At 40.2% G+C, this 22,556-nt stretch overlaps 1 protein-coding gene across 4 annotated transcripts in view; it reads right to left on the bottom strand.

Annotated features, from left to right (window-relative positions):
• Nucleotides 1–1,186: 1,186 nt before the first annotated feature.
• The window catches only part of THUMPD2 (THUMP domain 2 tRNA and snRNA guanosine methyltransferase), a 35,909-nt gene continuing 14,539 nt past the window's right edge, over nucleotides 1,187–22,556 (bottom strand). For 3 of the 4 annotated variants that reach the window (XM_086700441.1, XM_025927229.2, XM_025927228.2), the window contains 6 exons: nucleotides 22,359–22,411; nucleotides 20,503–20,590; nucleotides 13,642–13,713; nucleotides 13,013–13,127; nucleotides 5,111–5,219; nucleotides 1,187–2,150 (listed from right to left, as the gene is read on the bottom strand). In XM_086700441.1, coding sequence (XP_086556567.1) covers nucleotides 1,826–2,150; nucleotides 5,111–5,219; nucleotides 13,013–13,127; nucleotides 13,642–13,713; nucleotides 20,503–20,590; nucleotides 22,359–22,411 — 762 coding nt within the window. In that variant the 3' untranslated portion in view covers nucleotides 1,187–1,825. The remainder of the gene's footprint in view (nucleotides 2,151–5,110; nucleotides 5,220–13,012; nucleotides 13,128–13,641; nucleotides 13,714–20,502; nucleotides 20,591–22,358; nucleotides 22,412–22,556) is intronic. The other variant, XM_086700442.1, reaches the window with a different exon arrangement.

Genomic DNA, 22,556 nt, shown 5'->3' on the forward strand with positions numbered 1-22,556 from the left:
TCACCTTTGCCTGTCCATAATACAGTTGTCATAGTGATTCTGTAAAATGTAGGTTAGATTTCTACTTGTTCAAACCCCTCCAATAGTTTTAAGTCAAAGTCAGTCCTGCTAGAAGTCTTTAAGACCCCCTTTGGTCTAACCAGCCACCACCACCTGCCACTCACGTATCTCCAACCTCTCCTTCTCCCCCTCTTTCACTCTGCTCGGGCTAAATTTCCTCTCTGCTGCTCCTCATATACATCAGGCAGGCTCTTGTTTTACGGCCTTTGCAACTGGCTGTTCCATGTGCCTGGTACACTCTTCCATGTCCTTCAAGTATTTGCTCAACTCCCATATTCTCAACGAGGCTTGATCTATTTAAAAATGGAAGGCACTTCTATCCCCATCCTCCTGTGTTTCCCAAACCTTTGCTCTACTTTCATTCCCCCAAACCCACACATATCACCTTCTAAGCCATCAAATAAATTATTATGTCTACTGTTTCTTCCCTGTCTCCCCGACTAGAGTGTTGTCCTCTGAGGGCAAGTATCTCTGGTTCACAGATGTGAACAATGCCTTGGCAGATAATAGCTGTGCAATAAATATTTGTTGTATGAGTATGTGATAGGCTAGGTCCTGCTGGGGTTACTGTGAATTGCTTTCAGATCAGTAAGGTAGTAACTAAGTAAATTTCATTTATCACAGGTGCTCCACTAGCCCCAGACTGATTGGTGGGCCTAGCTTGATACTGGGCCAAGGTTCCATGCCACACCCTAGCTGGAAAAGAAGTTTTCTGCTTCTGCTTTGGAGAGGTGGGATGCACAAGGTGAGAAATTGCTTAAACATGGAAAGGTTGTTCAAACAGTACTAAAGCAGCCAAAAACCCAAGTCACTACTTTTTTGAAAAAAAAAATGAAAACCATATTTGCATCAACTTTCTATTAAGAAGATTTTCTTCTCAAGTTGTAAACACAAGGAATGCATTTCATTTAAATAAGAGAGAGGTGACATTTAAAAACATTTATTAATGTTTTTAGAAAAAGAGCAAACTTTATTTTCTATCATGCTGGAGGATACTGGCTGGATTCTTATTGCTATTATTCCCATTAATGTTTTACATTATAAAATGGGACATATAAAAGGGACATATGGGACATATAAAAGGTATTGCAAATAAAAATTATTTTCATTCCAATGGAGAAGAAAATTACCGGCTTAAAAATCAAGTTTAATATCAAAAGAAGTAACACATCAAAGTTTCCACATTTAAAAAACTTTGATAGTTGGGGGCGCCTGAGTGGCTCAGTCAGTTAGGCATCCGACTTCGGCTCAGGTCATGATCTCACGGTTGGTGAGTGCCCCGCATCAGGCTCCGTGCTGTCAGCTCAGAGCCTGGAGCCTGCTTTGGATTCTGTGTCTCCCTCGCTCTCTGTCTCTCAAAAATAAATAGAAATGTTAAAAAAATTTTTTTTTTTAAAAACTCTGATAGTTAAAATATCATCAACCTTGTGATGAGTGCAATATACTTCATGTGAACCTCTGAAAATTTGTGTTCCAAGTTGCAGCTCCTTCTCAGAAACTGCAGGCGGGGCACAACTCCTCACATTCCAACAGAATTCAAAGTTTGAGAGTTCTTTAGTAGGAGTATTCATTCACCGGTCTTTGGCAACTTTCAGCTCTTTCCAGGATGAAGCTGGAACTCCTCCAGCAGCCATGCCTCCTGACCCCAGGGGAGTCTGCTTCCCTGGAACTCTGTGGCCCCATCAAGATCCTATGACAACTACCTTCGCGGCTGTACGGCTGGCTGACACGCGAGGACTCCAACCGGCTTGCAGTTGTCCGGCTGCTAGAGTCCCAAAGAGTGCAACTTCCTATATTTGCATATGAATGCATCTGTTCTCCCAAGGCTAACTTTGTGGCATTCCACTGGCACTAAAGAGCCAAAGGGTGGTGTTTTGTCTAAGCACTCCTGGCTACTGGCTTCGAATGAAGATGACACTGTCTCTGATGTGCCAGTTTTTCCTCCAGGCTTCAAGCACTTTTTGATTGAAGGTTCACCTGTGTGGCTGCCCTCGGAACTCAAAGGGATGCTGCTCTGATCGCCATCTTTAAGGCGCCTGTGGTGCTCTTCGCTAAGCAACAATACAATGGCTCCGCCAACGTGAAGCACCCTGTGACAAAAAAAAATGGTAATTGGTATGAGTACTTCTTTCTTTTTAGACAACAAACAATCCCACTTTATTTAAAATATTTGGGGTTTTTAATTTGAAATTTAATTTTATCTATTTAAACACAAGGATTTTGATAATTAGGTAGTATCTTCCATAATGCATATTCATTATAGTAATTATGGAATCATGAGCACAAATCTGCTTTAATTATCTATTTTTACTCTACTTAAAAGGCAAGCCTCAAAGTAATTCATAGTCACATTCTAATAAGTGATTGTACAAAGGAAAAGGCGGATGAAAGAATCCTATAGAATCAGCATACACTAGGCTGATGGCAGAAGAAAAGCACCGGAAAGAGTGAGGACGTGGACAAAGGAATGACAACGGGGAAGCTCAGAAAGGGAAAAGGCCTCAGAATGTCAGCCTGTTGAGGAGAATTGCTCAATCACTTGACCAAATTCTGCAGAGCACTTCTGTGTGGAAAAAGTGATGCCCAACCACAGTCCTCGGAGTTGCTAAAGAGATTACTGAAAGCGGGAGAGAGGCGAGCAGAGAGTTACAGAGGCTGGCGATGCCACCCTCCAGGCAAGTACGAGGTCCCCTGGGAACACATGAGCTGGGTCCCAAACGTGCACCATGAGTTAAGGACAAGCGGGACCAAGCCAGGCCAAGTGACAGCAAGGGGCTGGAGCGAGGCAGGGAGCTGGAGGCAGAAAAGCAGCAGAAAGGAAGAAGTGAGGAGGAGGAGGCACTGAAAGAAATTCAGCGTGAGGGTGAATCAGAGGGGTGGGAGGAGGAGGGAGGAATAGAGGGCTGTCTGGAATATGCTGAGGGACCTCAGGAACAGGGCAACGTGAGCTCCAATCCACAGTTGGATATACAGCCTGGAGGCGATGAGACCAGGGCTCCAAGTAGAGATTTCGGAGCTGTCAATAGCACACGGTAGATATAGCTGTGATGGTGAATGACATCACCTGGGGAGGCAGGTTCGCGTGAGAAGAGAAAAAGGGCCCAGGAACAGAGGCTTCACAGTTAAGGAAGGAGAGAGGAGGGACGGGCCATGGCACAAAATCCCGGGAGAAAGTCTGGACAAAGTGATGGCATGGAAGCGAAAGGTGCACACTTTCAGGACGGGAATGGTCTCCACAGCGTCTAACGCTACAAGATGAACAGGTGACTAGGATTACAAGAGGTCCTCAGTGAACCTGGGGACAGCAATCCTAGTTGAGGACACGAGAAAATGCTGGTCTGCCAGAATCGAAGGGGGACTGGAAGGTGAGGAAGCAGAGATGTCAAGTGTAGACTCTTCTTTCAGTAAGTTTGGTTGTATAGGTAAGGAGACAAGGTGACAGCTAGAGGGTCAAGAGTTAAAGGGAATCTCCCCCACACCCAACAAAGATATCAGGAACTTAAGTAGCCTTCCCTCATCTAAAAAATCAGTGAATCAAGACAAGTTTGTCTCCGAACTCCACTATATCAGGCTCCACTGCCTATATAAAACCTCCAACTATAAAAACTGAAAAATCAAACCATAAAGGCTGTAGGCAGGTGTCAAGGAAGCGTGGTCATAGGAGTTCCTTATGTTCAAATACATACACTTTTCAACTGATCCTACTGAGGCATTGAAATTATGGGGGGAATCTTGAATATCTTCTGGGAAGTTTCAGGTTAAATATAAGTCACTGCTTACACATATTAGTATTTCACTATGAGTTGGCTTAATAGTGTGGCTGGTGAATTACCTACTGGGCACAAAGGCTGCGGTTATTAACACAGGCTGCAGGACAGAATCACCTTGGGAGTGGTTAAGAAATACACCCACGTTCTACTCTAGACCCATTAAACTGGAGAGGTGGAGAATGAGCATCACTGTTTTTCAAAAGCCCCTGAAATGATTTTAATATGAAGTCAGGGTTGCAAAATCTGCTTGAGGGGAAGGTGTTATCAGGCAGAAGGGAGTGCAGGCCTGAATTATAGGTGGTGCCCAGAAAGAGATCTCAGGTTAGGTAACTGTGTGACAGGGGAAGTTGCTTAGAAATAAGATAAGCCAAAAAAAAGTGTGGAGCATCCAGTTCACCAGATGGAGGTGAGACGGTTCTTAGTTGGACTTAGACTTCATGTCAAGTCTTCATATAAAGTTAAGTCTTTAATTTTCCCTACAGAATGTTAGCCTTGACACTGAATTTTCTCCATCCAAAACCCATGGCTCATTTTTTCTATTGGTGACATTATTTATATACAGGTTCTTGACCATTTACATTGTCTTGCTCTATCAAATGTCCAACTGAGACAATTTAATGAATTGACTTCTTGGTCATATCTATTTATTCCTCCATGTGTTCTAGGTTCTCTCCTTTACCAGCTTAAATGATCAGAAAAATATATATTCAGGCTTCACTGTTTGAACTTCTCAAAGAAATACTTTCCCTGAATTATATTCCCTGAGGCCAACCTTAGACACCCTGACATGAATAACACCTCTAAATTTTCATTTTACAATCAGCAGTGTTGTAGCCTCTCTATGATACTGAATGCTCCTCATGTGAATTTTGTTGTGGGGCTTAGTAGCTGTGATCTTGAGAAAGTTCACCTTTCCGGGTCCCAGTTTCTCATCTGTAAAGTGTGGCCGATTAACACATTAGGAGGCAGGGTTTTGGTGAGGTTTATAATATGTAAATTACCTACCTCAGTGATTACAATATAGGTCACTAATCCAGATACTCGAATTTTAGCCAATAATGAAAACTCAGTACCTTTTTTGGAATAAAACTTAATATAGTATAAGATGATACAGAATAACTATTTCAATGATAACCTTCTGATTTGAAACCTTAGAAAATTTAAGTACAAAAACTCTGGGAAATTACTAAAATGCAATCAAATCTTAGCTGAAGAACTAGGATATATTTCAGTTAAATGACCAATAACTCAAAAATCATGAAAATAAACTTAAAACTTACCTCTCCATTTCTTGTAGAATGCTTTTGATGTCTTCCCCTAACTTAAACTTTTTCCCAAATGGAATGTCAGAAATAATAACATCGACACTTTCTGAAGGCAATGGCAAGTCTGAAACACAAAAACCAGAGAAACCCGTTACATTAAGTTCAAATATTTACAACCTAAATATGAGAAAACTGATGTATGGAGAATTATTTTTGCATATTAAGTACAATTTAAGGTTGCTAACATTGTCTCCAAGAAATTATAAGTTCCTGAAAGGCTTTTCAACTGAAAAATAAATGATAAAGTTATTAGATTCGTTCTTTGAAAATTGGTTTTTCTGTTATGATAAAATATGACATAAGTTAAGCAAAATCTTAAATTAATCAGAAAATTGAATTCTCTAAACATATTACATGAATACAAAGTTGCCAGACCCAAGAAGAAACACATTAAATTGTCTAGAAAAAACTTTTACAAATTATATGCTCTTTCATTTCCTTCTTCATACTTACATATAAAATTTTGCATGTGTATATCTGTGTGTTTTTAAAAGGGAGATGATCTTAGCTTTCACTGAAATTTTAAAGGAGACCCAAAGGGGGGCGCCTGGGTGGCGCAGTCGGTTAAGCGTCCGACTTCAGCCGGGTCACGATCTCGCGGTCCGGGAGTTCGAGCCCCGCGTCGGGCTCTGGGCTGATGGCTCGGAGCCTGGAGCCTGTTTCCGATTCTGTGTCTCCCTCTCTCTCTGCCCCTCCCCCGTTCATGCTCTGTCTCTCTCTGTCCCAAAAATAAACGTTGAAAAAAAAAAAAATAAAAAAAAAAAAAAAAATAAAGGAGACCCAAAGGTTAAGAACATTGACATAAATCCTAAGGCTAGAGAAAAGGCTAAAAAACGAATAATCAACAAAATGAACATTATTACTAAACAAAATTAAATGTAGTATTTGATTAGTGAATCTGAATTTTTTTCTCATCTTTACATTTCTCAGAAATTAGCTTCCCAGGTCATACACATAATCTTAACTTCCACATTTTCTGGGTGTACTTTTCACTTTCTACTTATTTTACTTCCCACCCATCATGTAAATTAGTTGTCTATTCATAAGGTAGATGTCCCAATTTTCGTGTTTTGAATAGCGTTTAAGTCTGTAAGAACAGAATACAATTTAGATAACCTTTGCTCTTCTAAATACCATATACATTTTTGCTGGCTGGAAATTTAAAACCAAAACAAAAAATCCCATTATCGGGGAAAGTCTAAGGAACACTTGATGATCTTTCCTAGTTCTAACCCTTACTTGAGATTAGTAGAAAAAATAATAGGTCGTCAGAAAAAAAGTCTCAGGATAATATTCTTTTAAAGCTAGACATGAATTCTTTTTTTTTTTTCCAGGTCATATTTTAGCTTCATGCACTTAGTTTTAGGATGTTGCTATAGGACACGTACATTTAAATACCGTTTCTATACTTTATGCAGGGCTACTCAAGGTAAATGTACAGTGAAGGCAATCATGGTTATCAGATGTTTTATACCAGAGAAACCATGCAGTAGTTGGCTCTAGAGTTTGAGTCCACATCTTTCTTTTGCATTCATACACACACACACACACACACACACACACACAAGCTGCCCAGTTTGGTCAGGTTTGGTAACATTTTTTTTTCTTCTGTCAGTCTCTATTTTTATTTGCAACTTTCCTACTCTGTATTATATAATTTGCTAAACTGCTTTAAATAATTTTAGAAGTTGAAGGAATAAACTTAAATGGAATAATTTTTTTTCAAAAAGTTCTAGAACTAAGCGATGCTATCTTACAATAGAGCATAAAGCAAGTTTTTGCTGATGTGTCTGAGAGCGCGGGCAGGCCCTGCTATTAGACGGCTTGCATCTGGCTCTGCCACTAACCAGCAGTGGGACTTCGGGAAATGACTGCTTTAGTTTCCTCGTCTGTAAAGTGAGGTAAGGGTACCTATCTCAGGGTCCTAACAAGTGAGGTCACTTATGGAAAGCACTCAGGACAGTGCCTGGCACCCAGTGAGCACTCGATGACTGTGCTGATTATGTACAATGTCCTCTCTGGGTGTACAGCCAGATGACGGCCAGGTGGAGACCGGCGGGCCAGAATCCCTCAAAGCAGCTCTGCAGAATCCTTCTCACGGCTCCTCAAATGCCCAGCAGGGCCACTGCTTCCAGGTGGGCCTCTTTCCTGCTCTTCCTCCAGCAGCGGTTCTCAAGGCTGCAGCCATCCCTCCTGCGCAGCAGCCCCAGGAGACACCGGCAGCATCAGAATCTCCTGGGAACCATAAGTGCAAAGTCTCGCTCCCTTCATCCCAAACCTACTATGTAGTGCGTATCAGAACTGACCGGAGGGTTGGTAGACCACAGACCGTTGGCCTTACCTCCTGAGTTTCTGATGAGGAAACTCCTGAAATCATGAACACCTGACCCATAATTTTCAACACATTAAATCTTTTCAATTATTAAATGCCTTGAACGGCCTGTGAACAAAGAGTTTGCTTGTAGCTAAGGAGATAAGATTCTGAAATAGAAACATAGCTCAAAACAAATATATAAAACTCATCCCTTTTGTACGACTCTGCAGGATGACTCAAGAACATGAAAAAAATGTAAAATACTGGTGTATCTTGAACAAAAGAACTGCTCTATTTCTCCCTCTTGCCAGAAGAAAAATGGGTAAGAACTGCTCAAAACTCAGAATTATGGCTCTAATATATTTTCTTCCAATAGGTTTTAAGAGCCTTCAGGATATCTTTTTGTGCCTTCATTTATTTTAAAGAAAAATGGGTAAGAACTGCTCAAAACTCAGAATTATGGCTCTAATATATTTTCTTCCAATAGGTTTTAAGAGCCTTCAGGATATCTTTTTGTGCCTTCATTTATTTTAAAGTTTATTTATTTATTTGTTTTGAGAAAGACAAAGACAGTGTGAATGGGAGAGGGGCTAAAAGAGAGGGAGAGAGAGAATCCCAAGCAGGCTACACAGCCAGTGCAAAGCCTGACGTGGAGCCCGACATGAGGCCCGAACTCATGAGACCATGAGATTGTGACCTGAGCTGAAACCAAGAGCTGGATGCTTAACCGACTGAGCCACCCAGGCGCCCCTATTTATTTATTTTTAAATGTTTATTTTGAGAGACAGCAAACGTGCACAGAGAAGGGGCAGAGAGAGAGGCAGGGAGACAGAGGATCTGAAGCAGGCTCTGCGCTGACAGCAGAGAGCCCGATCCGAGCCAAAGTCGGATGCTCAACCAACTGAGCCACCCAGGTACCCCTATGGATTTTCTTTTCGAAGCATCTGATAACCCTGAAACAAAACTGGCAACGTTTAACTGTCTGCAAAGGTCTTCTACTAATGGAACCAACAAATTAATAGCTATAGCTTCATTTTGTTTATGTACATAAGAAAACTTGGTATTGAAGACGAGCAAAATTAATTTAGAATAGTCATTTGATCTAAATGAAAAGTCATGCTTTACAGAGTGATAGTTAAATGCGTTTTCTTTAGCTGCATTTGATAAATGGCTGTCTTTGGGCTCTGTCCCCTTAAAATACCTGCAATGTTTTGAAATAAATGCTACACACTTCTATACACAGATCTGTTTCATTTGGTCAGTGATATCACCATGGCCCTCCCAGCGGATGATAAATGTCAACAAACATTTTACTTAAGATATGTGTTCATCAGCTTTCTTACAAAATGGCAACTCTGTATTCACTTTTTCATTAAACATATGCTTTTAAGAACTTATTAATGCTGAAAAAGTTTGTTTCAGAATACAAGTGTTGCCAAACAATAAGAAGGGATACCATACAATAAACTGTAAGGCCACTGTACCAAAGAAAACACTCAATCACTCCATATGGTAGGCTTCTTATCCCCTATTTCAACATACTTTACATACACCTAACTCATCACTTCCCACATTTCCTTCTGATTTCCCAAACACGGAGCCTGGCAGCTTCACGAATCTTGCAAAATTCGGCACAGGCCACAAGACATGTGGATGGAACACCAGGGCCCAGGCCAGCAAGGGCAGGAGAGGAATTAGAGAAAAACACACTGATATGAAAGAAAATGCAGCCACTACATTACGGGCAGCTTGTGGGTGTACTGAAAAAGCATGCCTTATTCCTACAAGGGTGGAAATGAATAACACCTAAGAACAAAGCACAGTTGTTGGCAATAAGCTTGTTATAAATTCTCACTGAAGTAATGTGTGACAGGCTATAGAATGTCTAACCGAAAGGAGTGAAAACATTCCTTTTCTCACCTGTCAACAATTTTGTCATTTTAATTAATTTATATACGTGTTTCTTTTGCTCAAATGTGTATATATTACAGCTCTCCATCTTATCCTAGGAATGTATATGTATCTGTAGATTAACAGAAAACAAAGCCTAGCCAATGACTAATTAGTTCCTAAGATAGCCTGCAACATAATACTCATTTGGTTCCAAATTTTCATAAGTAAAACTTAGGAATAAACACATGCAATTCCTGCATATTAAAGGATCATCTCTTTTTATACTAGTAGAAAGTTGTAAGGTGAAAGTTACTAAAAAGGTAGAAAAGATATAGTCATTAAAGCTCACAAAGAACAAAGATAGTGATTCTGCAGAAACAAATCACAACGGGAATATTACTAACTTCCCAGACATCTCCATGTTTACAGAGGTCCTTAATCATGCTGCGTGTTAGGCAATGTGCTCTGTGTGCTTATGTGATAAATCCTCACCACAGGCTCTATGAAGCAGGGATTACCTTCAGACTCTAGATGATAAAATACAGAGGTCCAGGATATTGCTGAAGGCCACAGAGTAAAGAAACAATGGTGGAGCCAGGATTTATACTTGGTCTGTTTGATTCTGAAGTCTTTACATGCTCTTACTTACTATAGTAAAAAGATGTGAAATCCTCACACCTGTGAACGTCGAACAATTCATGGGTCTCCCCACTCTAAGTTGTGTTTATGATTAAAGCTTTGAAACGTAAAACCAAATTAGCGAAGAAAAATAAACACTTGGATCCAGCTACAATTCCACCTCTCAAGCAGAGATGTGTTATGAAGGGCGAATTATTAGTTAATATTGGCCCCTTTGCACACAAGATATATATGGTTCCCTCTAGACTGAAATTTAACATTAAAAGGTTAGGATGATGAAACAATTTAAAATAGATGGTTTATTCTTTCCTCCAGAGTGTTACCCTGAAAACAATTAATTTGCAAGAGAAAAATCTACAAATGATGTAATGTGAAAAATGTTTTATCTCACTAGTAATTAAGGAAAAGTAAGTCTGAAAAATGTATCAAATTTTCAGTTTAAGAAAACTGCAATAAAATGATAATACCTCGTCTTGACAATGGTTTAGGGAAATGTGCACTTACAGCAGCAGCTGGCGTGGAGAAACCACGCACAACTTGTATTCCCAAGTGCTTTCCCTTCTCTATTTATCCTCATTCCCGAGGTGATCTCCTGGATTTAAACGTTACTATGCTGCTGATGCCTCACCTCTCCCCTAAACTCCAGATCTGGGGGTGGGGCTACTAACCTGACATCTTCTCCCCTAGGTGCCTAGTGATCACGTGGAATTTAAACAGGTTCCAAAACTCCAACTGGTTCCCCAGCAGTTTTCCCCAACTCTGAGGGTGGCCACCCCACCCTCCGGCTGCTTAGGTCGTCACTCTTGTTCTTTCACATGCCACATTCAATCCAACAACACATCCTGCTCACTCCACCTTCAAAAATTATGTATCTGACCTCTTCTCAACACCCCCACGAATAGCACTTTGGGCCAAGCCACCATCATTTCTTACCAGATTATCGCACTAGCCTGTACTTAGTTTCTTTGTTTCCTGTTTCCATCCTCCCTGCTGTAGTCTATTCTTGACATGGCAGTTAGACTGATCCTTCCAAAAACTACAATTTATTTGACTCTTTGGTGCCATAGAGAACGTTGTTTTTAACACTTTTATTATTATTTTTAAGACAACTGTGCCTTTTGCTTGTTTTTAAAGTGAAATCTTGTGGGAAAAGCCCCCCACATGAAAACAGATAAAAATGGAGCTGTGGCGGAGGACAGACGGACAGCTCAGTACTTCCTTCCCAAAGCGCCCGAGGCTCAGGAGATAGTAAAGGGTTTGAAAAACCACCGCGCTGCAACAGCTGATGAAGCCAGTCCAGTCCTCTTGCAAGTACCCCCCTCCCCCAAATAGCTTTCTGAAAGAAATTAGAGTTCATGAAAGCTGATTTCGGCCTCATCACCCCTTAGTTTCCTCTGGAAACCTGTGTCTTATCCCATTAAAAACCTCGACAGAAAGGTTGAAAAAACAGTCGTTGGCAGCAAACAACTCTGAGATCTCAATCAACAATATACCATCTTGTTGGGATGAGCATTGGGTGTTGTATGTAAGCAATGAATCATCGGAATCCACCCCCAAAACCAAGAGCACACTGTACACATTGTATGTCAGCCAATTTCACAATAAATTATATTTTAAAAAATTAAAAAAAAATTAAAAAACCCCAAAACCCCAATATACCTTCTCCTCTGGGGCTGCTTTACTATGTTTTTACCCATAGTTACCCTAATATCTTCTTCTTGATACTCTATTATTCCTCCACTACATTAAAAAATTTCTTTAAAAAAAATTTTTTTTAATGTTTATTTATTTCTGAGACAGAGAGAGACAGAGCATGAGTGGGGGAGGGGCAGAGAGAGAGGGAGACACAGAATCAGAAGCAGGCTCCAGGCTCTGAGCCGTCAGCACAGAGCCCGACGTGCAGCTTGAACTCACAGAACACAAGATCATGACCTGAGCCGAAGTCGGACGCTCAAGCGACTGAGCCACCCAGGCACCCCCACATTAAAAAATTTCTAAACAATTATTTTGTTCCTCCAGATTATAGGTTTAACACTAGGACCATCTACTAAGATTGAATGCCATTTTCTTAGTTGGGAATTAAATGTGCTCGTTTCTAAGGGAGAAAGATGTACTAGGGGAAGGGGAGAAAATAAGGAATGTAAAGCTTGTCTAAAATGGTCTAAACACCATTTTAGATGGGTGGGTCTTAGGGAAATATTATTTTGATTGGACTCAGTAGAGTTGATTACTAGTCTGTTTGTCACTGCTGATTCCCCAACAGGTTTCCCTCTACCTCACAGGGTGACCAACTATCCTGGTTTGCCCCAGACTTGCCTAGTTTTAGCCCTGGAAGTATTGGTTTAGCAGACAGGGATGGCTGGTTACCTCATTCCTATATACCACAGGACTACTGTCCAATGTGAGGCAAGAGAAAGATAAGATAATTCAGAACATTTCAGTTTATCTGAAAGAAATCCAAAGAAGGTGATGATGATGATGATGATGATTCTGTCCTCTTTATTTTATCCCTATATTAAGTGGTCTGTGGTTATGATATGAGAACAGTTCACATACAACAAACACATCTTAAAAAGGCACTTGTGGGCCACCTGGTTAAGTGTCCAACTCTGGCTTAGGTCACGATCTCGTGGTTTGTGGTTTGGATCCCTGCATTGGGCTCTGTGCTGATGGCTCAGAGCCTAGAGCCTGCTTTGGATTCTGTGTCTCCCTCTCTCTCTGCCCTTCCTCTGATCACACTCTGTCTCTCTTTCTCTCAAAATCAACTAAACATTAAAAAAAAAAAGGGCCTTTCACTTAAATGCTTAGGGATACTATATAAATGTTGGTACTAATAACCTTTTGAAAAATAAGTTATAATTATAGTATTGGAAATCAACCAAGTATTAGCCCCAAAGAATTCAACATATGGAAACATTTACATATGGAAAGTGAATTTTGTTTAATATTATGATTCTAAGTATATTTACATATGTTCATTTTCCCAAATGTTTGCATTTTTTATATCTTACCTATAACAGAAACTTGAAGTAACTCAATTTTATTCTTAAGGCCTGCAGCTTTCAGATTGTCATATGCACCTAGTAACTGTGAGTCACTGACATCAGCACCCACATAATATACATCCTATGAGGAAAGAAATTCATATTTTAAGTATAAATAAGACTATCAGACATTTTACATAGTTAAGAAAACCTACTTGCTTTTTCTCAAATAAAGGAAAATGAATTTAATAGATTTCTTAATTCAGGTTAAAACAAATTTGTAGTATTTCTTTAAAATGATATTCAATAGTAAAAAATTAGAAGTTTTTGTTAATTTTTAGAACCTATTAGTATATTTTCCAGTAACAAATGCCTAAAGAATTTGGGGGTTATCATAATCTGCCATGACTAGTTATTGAAATTGCCCACATTTTCCTAAATTCCCTAAAATACGATTTCCTAAATAGTTGTTTAAGAAATGAAACAGTGATTTAATTAACCCTTCATAATCCATTTTGACAATAGTACATAGCAACTCATGTAGTCAAAACTAATACTCCTGAATAGACAATCTACTTATAAATAACTGGTCAGTGAAAACACATATAATGATTAAAGTAAACATACTGCTTGATTTACCAAACGTGAGTACTTACGGGCCATTCTTTAGCAGCTTCCAAAAGTATTGTTCCGAGTCCACACATTGGATCTAAAACAAATGCACCAGCCTGCAGACAGAAATACTGATTTGTTATTATTCAGTCTATCATAATATATATTATAAAAGAAACCTAAAACTTGAGGAATCAACATTTCAAGAGCAGAGATTCCTTTTTACACTTTATTAGGAATTTCAGGTGGTCAAAGCCACAAGGTAGGTGTATGCTCCACATGTATGAAGATTAGGAAGGTCACTGGTGTGGCCAAAACACAGTGAGTGAGATGGAAAATGTGGTGTTCACATTAGAGATAGGCTATTCCGTCAAGATGGACTGGGTTATGGGGCGCCCGGGTGGCTCAGTCGTTTAAGCGTCGCGACTTCAGCTCAGGTCATGATCTTGCGGTCTGTAGGTTTGAGCCCCATGTCAGGCTCTGTGCAGAAGGCTCAGAGACTGGAGCCTGATTCAGATTCTGTGTCTCTCTCTCTCTCTGCCCCTGCCCCACTCACATTCTGTCTCTCTCTCTCAAAAATAAATAAATATATATATATAAAAAAAAGATGGAGTGGGTTATGCTGCATGTAGTAACAATCCCCAAATCTCAGAGGTTGAAAACAACAGATAGCTAATGCTACATCTCCACAGAAGGACATCTGGGGCTTCTGGAAGCCAAACTCATGAAGTGGTCACCATCCAGAGCACTGCCATCAGAGGGGAAAAAGAAGCATGACAAATTGTGTACTTTCCTAAAGGTGCCATCTAGAAATGAGACCCATTACTTCCACCAACACGTAACGGGCTAAAGCATGTCAGTCACATGACACACGCAGTTTGAAGGGGCGAAGAAAGTGTAATCCTACTTGTGCCTGGGAAAACAGGAAATTTGGAGAAAAAACTAATTTTTCCCGTTCTGGGGGAGGGATGTCTCATTACGTCACATCTTGTAGGTACCGTGAGGATTCTGGTTGCCTTCTGAAGAATGGGAAACGACTGGAAGGATCTGAGCAGAGGAGTAACAGGACATTACACTTCAAAGGGCTCACTCTGGCTGCTCTGCTGAGAATGGACCAGAGAAGGGTAAGAGTGTTAAAAGGGAGGCTAGTTAGGGGACACCAGCAAGAGATGATGGTGACTTGAATTAAGAGTGGTATTGGTACAAGTGATGAGAAGTGGTTACATTCTAGATATATTTTAAAGGTGGAGCCAATGGGATGGACTGGATGTGGAATGTTAAAGAATGACAATAGTTGGAAATGACTAAAGGTTTTGACCTGAGCAACTAGAAGAATGGACTTCCCTGTTACGGAGATGGGAAGAGATGGGGAGGAGAAGCTTTGAAGGAGACAGGAGTACGGTTCTGGACAGGTTAAATTTTGAGATGCCTCTTAGAGCAAGTATGGATGTCAAGTGATTTGTTGAACATATGGGTCTGGAGTTCAGGGGAGAGGTTCAGGCTACAGACATGAAGTTGGGAACACTCTGTGTTAGTCATAAACGATATTTAAAGCATCAGAACTACATGAGTCATCGAGAATGTGAGAGAAGTTAAAAAAGAAAAGTCTATGGGTTGGACCCTGGTGATCTCCTAAGTATAGATGTTGGTAGATGAAGATTCAGCCTTGCATACTGACAGCAGCACATACTGATGTAGGAGGAGAGCCAGAGCGGTGTTCCAAAAAAAGTGGAGAAACATGTTTCAACAAGGAGAGTGATGACAGTATCAAAGTGCTAGCAGGTAAGTGTGATGAGCAGTGTCAGTGGCGTGTTGGTGATGACAGCCTGACGGAAGCGGGCACAGGAGACAGGGGATGGGAGGAAGTGGCGACACCAAATATGGACAACTATTTTTAAGAGTTTTTCTGTAAAGGGAAGCAGAGAAGGAGCATGTGGGTTCAGGAAAGGGCTATTTTCTCAAATTACAAGATACTAAATCAAGTATATGTGCTGATGGGCATGCGCAGCAGAGAGAAAGTCCTCGAGTGGGCACGAGGCGATGGAGTCCGGTCCCCAAGCACTGGAGTGAAACAAGGACAGCTCCCTTGTTGTGATGGCGATGAGGCAAAGCATGTGGGTGCAGGTTCCAGCATGCTGGTAGATTCGGTGAGGAGAACCCGCTGACGTTCTCTGCTGATTCCAGTATTTAAGTCAAATAAGGAGCAGGAGAGTGAAAAGCGTGGGCAAGGAAATGACTGTCATGGTAGAACGCAGAATCCAAGCCGTGAAGCAGCGATGAGGACGGGTGAGGAGCGATGGAGGGTGGTGAGGGCAAATGACTAACCCCCTGCGGGGGCTAAGGAACTGTGTGGCAGGACACCAGAGGAGCTGAACGGGAAGGAGGAAGGTGCTAAGAGCAGGTTTCTTGAAATTGAGATTCAGCCTCTGGGCACGATGAGGTACAGGATCTGAGCAGGGCAGATCGTCAGAGGTAGGGAAGCCAAGAGACTAAAGGGTCAGGTTACAGAGCGGATTCTGACATAATAAAGAACTATGACAGGCATAGTGGCCCATACTCTGTTAGAAATGATCGAAGAGAGGTCTGCCTACGACTGGGATAACTTCCCGGCACGTGCTTCAAAGGCACAGAGAGGCTCTGGGCAGAAGAGCAGAGAGGCTCAAGCAGGACACCTACCACCTCCAGGCCCTTGGTCCCTTGATAGGTCTATAGAGGAAGCAGAGCCCTCAATGGACAGCCAGGTTTCGGTCAGAGCCAGAGGACACCTAATGGAAAGAAGCACAATGTCGTTCAGGAGAGGGAAAGCTCCGGCAGGAAATTCTAAGGAGAGTATCCTATGGATGCCCCCACGAAGGGGCGGCAAGTAGAAAGAATTTAGTTAAAAGTTAGTCAAAAATAACAATGGAATGAGAACTAATTTTTATTAAGATCTTGATATGTGTCAAACACTGTGCTCGTCCCCTGTCCAACATGGTCCTCGTTGAATGAGGTAATCTGACCTTAGTATCTATAAATGTCTTTACGTTATCATAGGACCTTGTCTTGCTGTGACATTTGGGTACACAGGCAGAAGCAGACAAGCATTTCTGTATGCTTATATTAATAACTAAAACTTACAGAACTTGGTTTTCCTTATTAGGATTTTTTTCTGTTTTATTTATTTATTTTGAGAGAGAAAGCACAAGTGGGGAAGGGGCAGCGAGAGAGAGGGAATCCCAAACAGGCTCTACGCTGTCAGCTCAGAGCCTGATGTGGGGCTTAAACCCACAAACCACGAGATCATGACCTGAGCTGAAATCAAGAGTTGGACGCTTAATTGACTGAGCCACCCAGGGGCCCCTTCCTTTTGAGGATATGTAGGAAGGAGGACAGTGTGTGGTAAACATGAAGAATATCTAACATCCTCATGTTTAGATCCCACTGCTAATAGCACTGGCTTACCCAAGGTTGAGCTGTCTACGCACTGCTCTGGGTACCATGCTCCCTAGAGGGGACTGGATCAAGGCTGAGTACTGGGATCGTTTACACTGTGGGTCTTGACTAAACTCCTCCAAGACAACTGTGCTGTGCTACTTCTTACATGTTTTAACATTCCGATGCTGGTGGTCACATTGAGAGAAACATTCCTTACTCTCGGTTCTGGCAAGGCAAACTGACAGTAAGGGAAAATTTTAACAAGCATCATCTTTGGATATATTTAATTTACTTTTCTACTTTTCGGACAAATGGATGTTTATATCAAGATAAAGGTAACATTTCAAATTTGTAGGTGGTTATATAAATTTATATTTATATAATACACACACACACATATATACATGTTGTTATATAAACTGTGGTGAGATCACTGGCGTTTTGGTAACTCTCTCCTTAGACTAAAAGAGATTTGGACTAAAGAGTAAAATCAAATAACAAAGAAAATCATGGATTCTGGGAACATGATAATCTTAAAGCCGCTTTCTTCTTTTCTCTCACCTCCAAGCTCTTTACTTCCCCTGAGCCCAAGTGATGCTCAGACCTAGAGGCAACTAACACCAAGAGAAGCCCTGGGCTTGGTTTGGGTCCTGGAAGAAGGAACTCCATGGGGCCTCTTTGCCAAGGCTGGATGGGGGATTAGAGACGAGCACTGGAGCCCAGACGGGGAAATCACTGCAACTGGGGAGAACCTGGTCTTCAGAGATCTACAGATCTGCCGGGAGACCAGTGAACAGAAAAGTGTTCACCTAGAAAAAGTTTTCAGCACGGCTGACAGATTCTCCTTCCACTGCCAAGCCCGGTAGTGCCACAGATCCACTTGCCTTGTAGCACTTGTAGGATTTTAGCCATTTCAAATATTTTAGTAACCACAATTGACTCCCAGTGAGCCAAAAAAAAAAAAAAAAAAAAAAAAGGTAAATCTAAAGGGTAGGGGTCTACCAGTAGTGAGACAGTAAACAGACAGAACAATCTGAACATACATCTAATGAAACAGAACTCCTGCAGGACATAGATAAGTATCTGAAGAAAAGAGGTAAGGGCTTCTGGAGATATTCAGATGTAGTACACACACAAAACTTGTCAAAGCCAAAAAACAATGATTTTTAAGCTAAAGCATTCCAATGAATAAAGGAGAACATAATTCTATGACTCCTGTTATAGCCTGGAAGATAACATTCAAGAATAAGTCAAAACGTAGACTCACACTATGGAAAGACGGAAACCATGTTCTGGAGAGAGGATAGGCAACTTGGGAGACTAGCTCCAGGAGGCTTAACGTGTTTATAATTTCGGAAGCAGGAAAAGAAAGTAGTTTAAGGTAAAAGCCACTAAAGCAAAACAGCCGGGACAATAATAATTAAATAATGAAAGAAAGAGTGCCTGAGCCAGAGAAATAGGAAAATAACTTTTGTAATTATTACACTTACTACTGGCATAGCAGCAGCGAATACTTAAACACCTCCTATATGTCACACACTGTTCTAAACCATTTAATTCATGCTAATTCACTTAATCCTCACATGATCCTAGGAGATTGTTATTTTCATCTTGCAAATGAGAAACTGAGGCACGCAGATGTTAAATATAAATATCTTGCCCAAAGTTTTCTAGGAAGTGGTGTAACCAGAATTAGAACTCAGCTTGGGCTGAATAGAAAACACACATATGTAAGTATATCTTGCTAATATTCCCAAACTTTGGAGGATTAAAGAGAAAAGTCTTACAAGCCCCTAAGCAGCTCTAAAGGAAAAGGAAATCCTACTGGCACATACCGCTCACCTGGAACACAGGAAACTAAATGACAAAGGGACAGCGTCTACAGACCTCTGAGGGCAGGGGACTGACACAACTCTTAAAGCCAGCCGAGATGGGTCTGTACCCCAGGATGAAAAACAAATTTGAGGCTGTATAGGAATTTCTGACTATGTACTACTTGGACATCACACTTGAAGAAATTGCCTAAGAAAAGACTTTGACCAAGTGACAAACAAACCAGAGCAGAGACCTCAAACAGGGAAGAACAGTGGGGAGGAATGATACACCTTGGAACACGTCTTTGCTTATACGAAAAAGTGTGTGTGTGTGTGTGTGTGTGTGTGTGTGTGCGCACAGTGATACCTTAATGACTAAGGACAGGCTGTGTAATGTAAGTGCTAAATAAGAACTTTTGAAACACAAGGGGTGTATTGCAAGGGAAATTCTTACACATGATAAATAATTTACTACAATCTAGTAGTTGGGGGCTGATAGTGGAAGGGTGCAAAAACGTTTCAAAGGTCTCATTGTAGGGAGGAGTAAAGGGGGGTCAGGAGAAGAGAAGAAAAGCACTCAAGAGGCCTCATACTGTGCTAGGGAAGAGGGTAAGCTTAGAGGATTTGGGTGGTAAAAACAGTGTCCTGACACAGGAAAGAGTTGATATCTTGTTTTAAAGCAACAGCAGAGTCCCACGTGTCTAATTAAGAGAGCTGGCAACCTGAACCATTAGTGGAACAGAACAATAAAGTATAATTTCCAACCTCAAGGAGAGCAATGAAATGATTATCAAGTAACTTGATCAAACCAGTAAAAACAAACAGTGTCAGAAGTTGTAAACAGAGTAAAATAGGAGGAACACAATCAAGTGTGTGTCATAAACACTGAATTCCCTCCCTGGAGGACAGGGACCATCGAATGGGATAAAAACAGAGCTGGGTATTCGTATAAAAAACAAAACAAAAAACAAACAAACAAAAAAACATACTGAAAGCAAAGCTGAAAATAAAGCAATAGCAAAGAAATGCAGCAAATGCAAAGAAAAAGAAAGGACTAAAAAACTATTAATAAGACACAATGAAATTTAAGTTGAAACTCACTAATCAAGATAAAGAGAACTTTATGTTACAATGAAAAGGCACCATTCCTGATGAAGCAGTAAGTCATAAATGTGCATATACCAAACTAGACCACAGCTGACGACTAGCAAAAATGCGAATACGGTTAACATGATGAGATTTTGAAATACCTCTTTCAGAATTGTGCAGATAGTAAAACATTACTACAGCAGACATTTGTTGACTAAAAAATAAAATTACTTTCTTATGTCCACAGAACATTTACAAAAATTATCAAGATCTTGGTCACAGAGAAAAACTTAAATTTTAAGAAGTGGAGGATTTACAGACCACATGATTGTGACATAAAAGATTAGAAATCATAAAAACGCAGCTATCTTTGGACTCAGCATTTTCATAGCCAAAACACTCTCAGAAGTTCAACAATATATAAAAATATCGCTGTAGCAGTTCAGAAGTGTAATGGCAAGAGAAAGAGAAGGGTAGAAGAAAAAGAGAAATGAAAAGAAGGGAAAAACAAAGAAGCAACCAAGATGCCCATCAATCAGTTGATTACAGAAAGGACCTTGCTATCATAAGATGAAAACACTTCGTCACCTGAATTTCAGCCAGAGAGGCCAGTGCCCATGCTATGGTAGACCTCAGGCCTGCTGTCTTGATGTAAGCTCGGCTGGCCAAAGGAATCCTACAAAGAAAAGAACCTGATGACGTACCCAATATTACTGTATGTTAAAGAAAAGTGTGATATAAACAAACTGATTACCCTGTCGTATCTGTGACCTCCTCCTTATATATTCATCTAACATACACTAAGTTGCCCTAAGTTACAGAATATTTTAACCTTATGACAAAAATCCCTTTTTTCATTGGCACCTTGTCTGACCAGCCAGTGTGGTATTTCAGAAAGGTACATTTGTAAGACAACTGAAATTTAAACTCTTAGGTATTTAACTTAGAAAAATCTAATCACATATGAGGGAAGTATTTCTCAAGTGTTAATATACTTCCCTGTCTTCCCATGTGGAATAGACCTTTTCTTGCTGGAGTCATCAAGAGGAACATACTGTGATAGAGATGCGGTATGGGAAGTAGGGCTGAATGGATGCTAACCCTTGAAATCTGTTTTCTAGAAAAAAATCCCTTTTGTAAGTTTGCTTTTTGCTCATTTGCATCTTTCTCAAAAGATGAAATGAAGCATTACATTGCATTGTCTAAAATAATTTATGGAATGAAGGGCTGAAGCAGACATCTCCCAGATGAGTTCACTGGCCTCCATTATGTACCACTGCATACTTTATCCTTTGCTTCATTACTGCTACCATCAATGTTTCCAGATTTGATGGAGGTTTTCAAAATATTATTTCTATCTTTCCAATGTAATGAAAAAGCAAGCTTGATAAAAGCTATTACAATAACCTTAAGCATTCTTTTTTTACATCCTGCTTTGGGCTTACAGATGCATAAATGTGAGCTTAGGGAAAATGGGGTATTCCTATAGAATTTTTATAATCTTTGAAAATATTCCATGCCTAGAATCTAGAAAAAGGGTATCTAAATCACATTATACTACGTAAACAGGGATGTGCATATAAAATGTTTTTCATTAAGATGCCAACAATATCTACATGCTTCCAAGGAACTGGAAATCATTGTTTTCATCCAACTAGCTCTCTCTTCCTAAAGCATCTAGAAAAATACCTGTTATGTAAGTGTTCAACAGATATTTTGAAATAAGGAAATGAATCATTTGCATTTATTATTATATAGTACCCTGCAAGATTAGAGAGATACCTACAGTAGATTTTAAAAACTGGAAATAGGGGTGCCTGGGTGGCTCAGTTGGTTAAGCGTCTGACTTTGCTCAGGTCACGATCTGACAGTTCATGAGTTCGAGCCCCACATCGGGCTCTGTGCTGACAGCTCCGAGCCTGGAGCCTGCTTCGGATTCTGTGTCTCCCTCTCTCTCTGCTCCTCCCCCGCTCACTCTCTCTCTCTCAAAAATAAACATTAAAAAAATAATTAAAAATTAAAAATAAAAGTTGGAAATACTCTCCCACGATAAAAGAATAATGGCAATAAAATTTGTAGAATGTGTAAACGTGAATTTTAAGAAATGTGCTGTATTTTCTATTTTAATAAAAACTCCAGATGCCAACAGACTAAGGGCCTGTGAAAATCATTTAATAATAGAAATAATTAGATATAATTTTTCAGTACGAATCATGTAATCAGTGCATGATTATAATCAAATTTTTTAGAGCTCTAACTGGCCAGATTAAATCATATGCGTTATGTACTAAGAAAACACTTTACTGGCTCAAGTAGAGAACTCCGATGCTTTGTCCTTAGCCCCGCTCTGTTACATCGATGTCTTATACTATAAATAAGAGCATAAAGTTCTTACTTTCACAAACTCTAAGGGACAAATCAGAAGCTTACAGAACAGTCTCTACCTGAACACAGGGATTCCCACCACAGAGTAAATGTCATTTAGATGTATGAAGATCTGAAAGAACAAATAGAGAAGTTAGAACAGAACAGGAAATGCATTACCAAATGCACTGACAATTTGAAAACTTCTATTCTGAAGCTGTATATAATCTAAATTTTATCTTTTATTTTACTTTTAATTTTTTAAATAATCTATATTA

The sequence above is a fragment of the Puma concolor genome, chromosome A3 (assembly GCF_028749965.1).
Source record: "Puma concolor isolate L17-30 chromosome A3, mPumCon1.1.hap2, whole genome shotgun sequence".
NCBI lineage: Eukaryota > Metazoa > Chordata > Mammalia > Carnivora > Felidae > Puma > Puma concolor.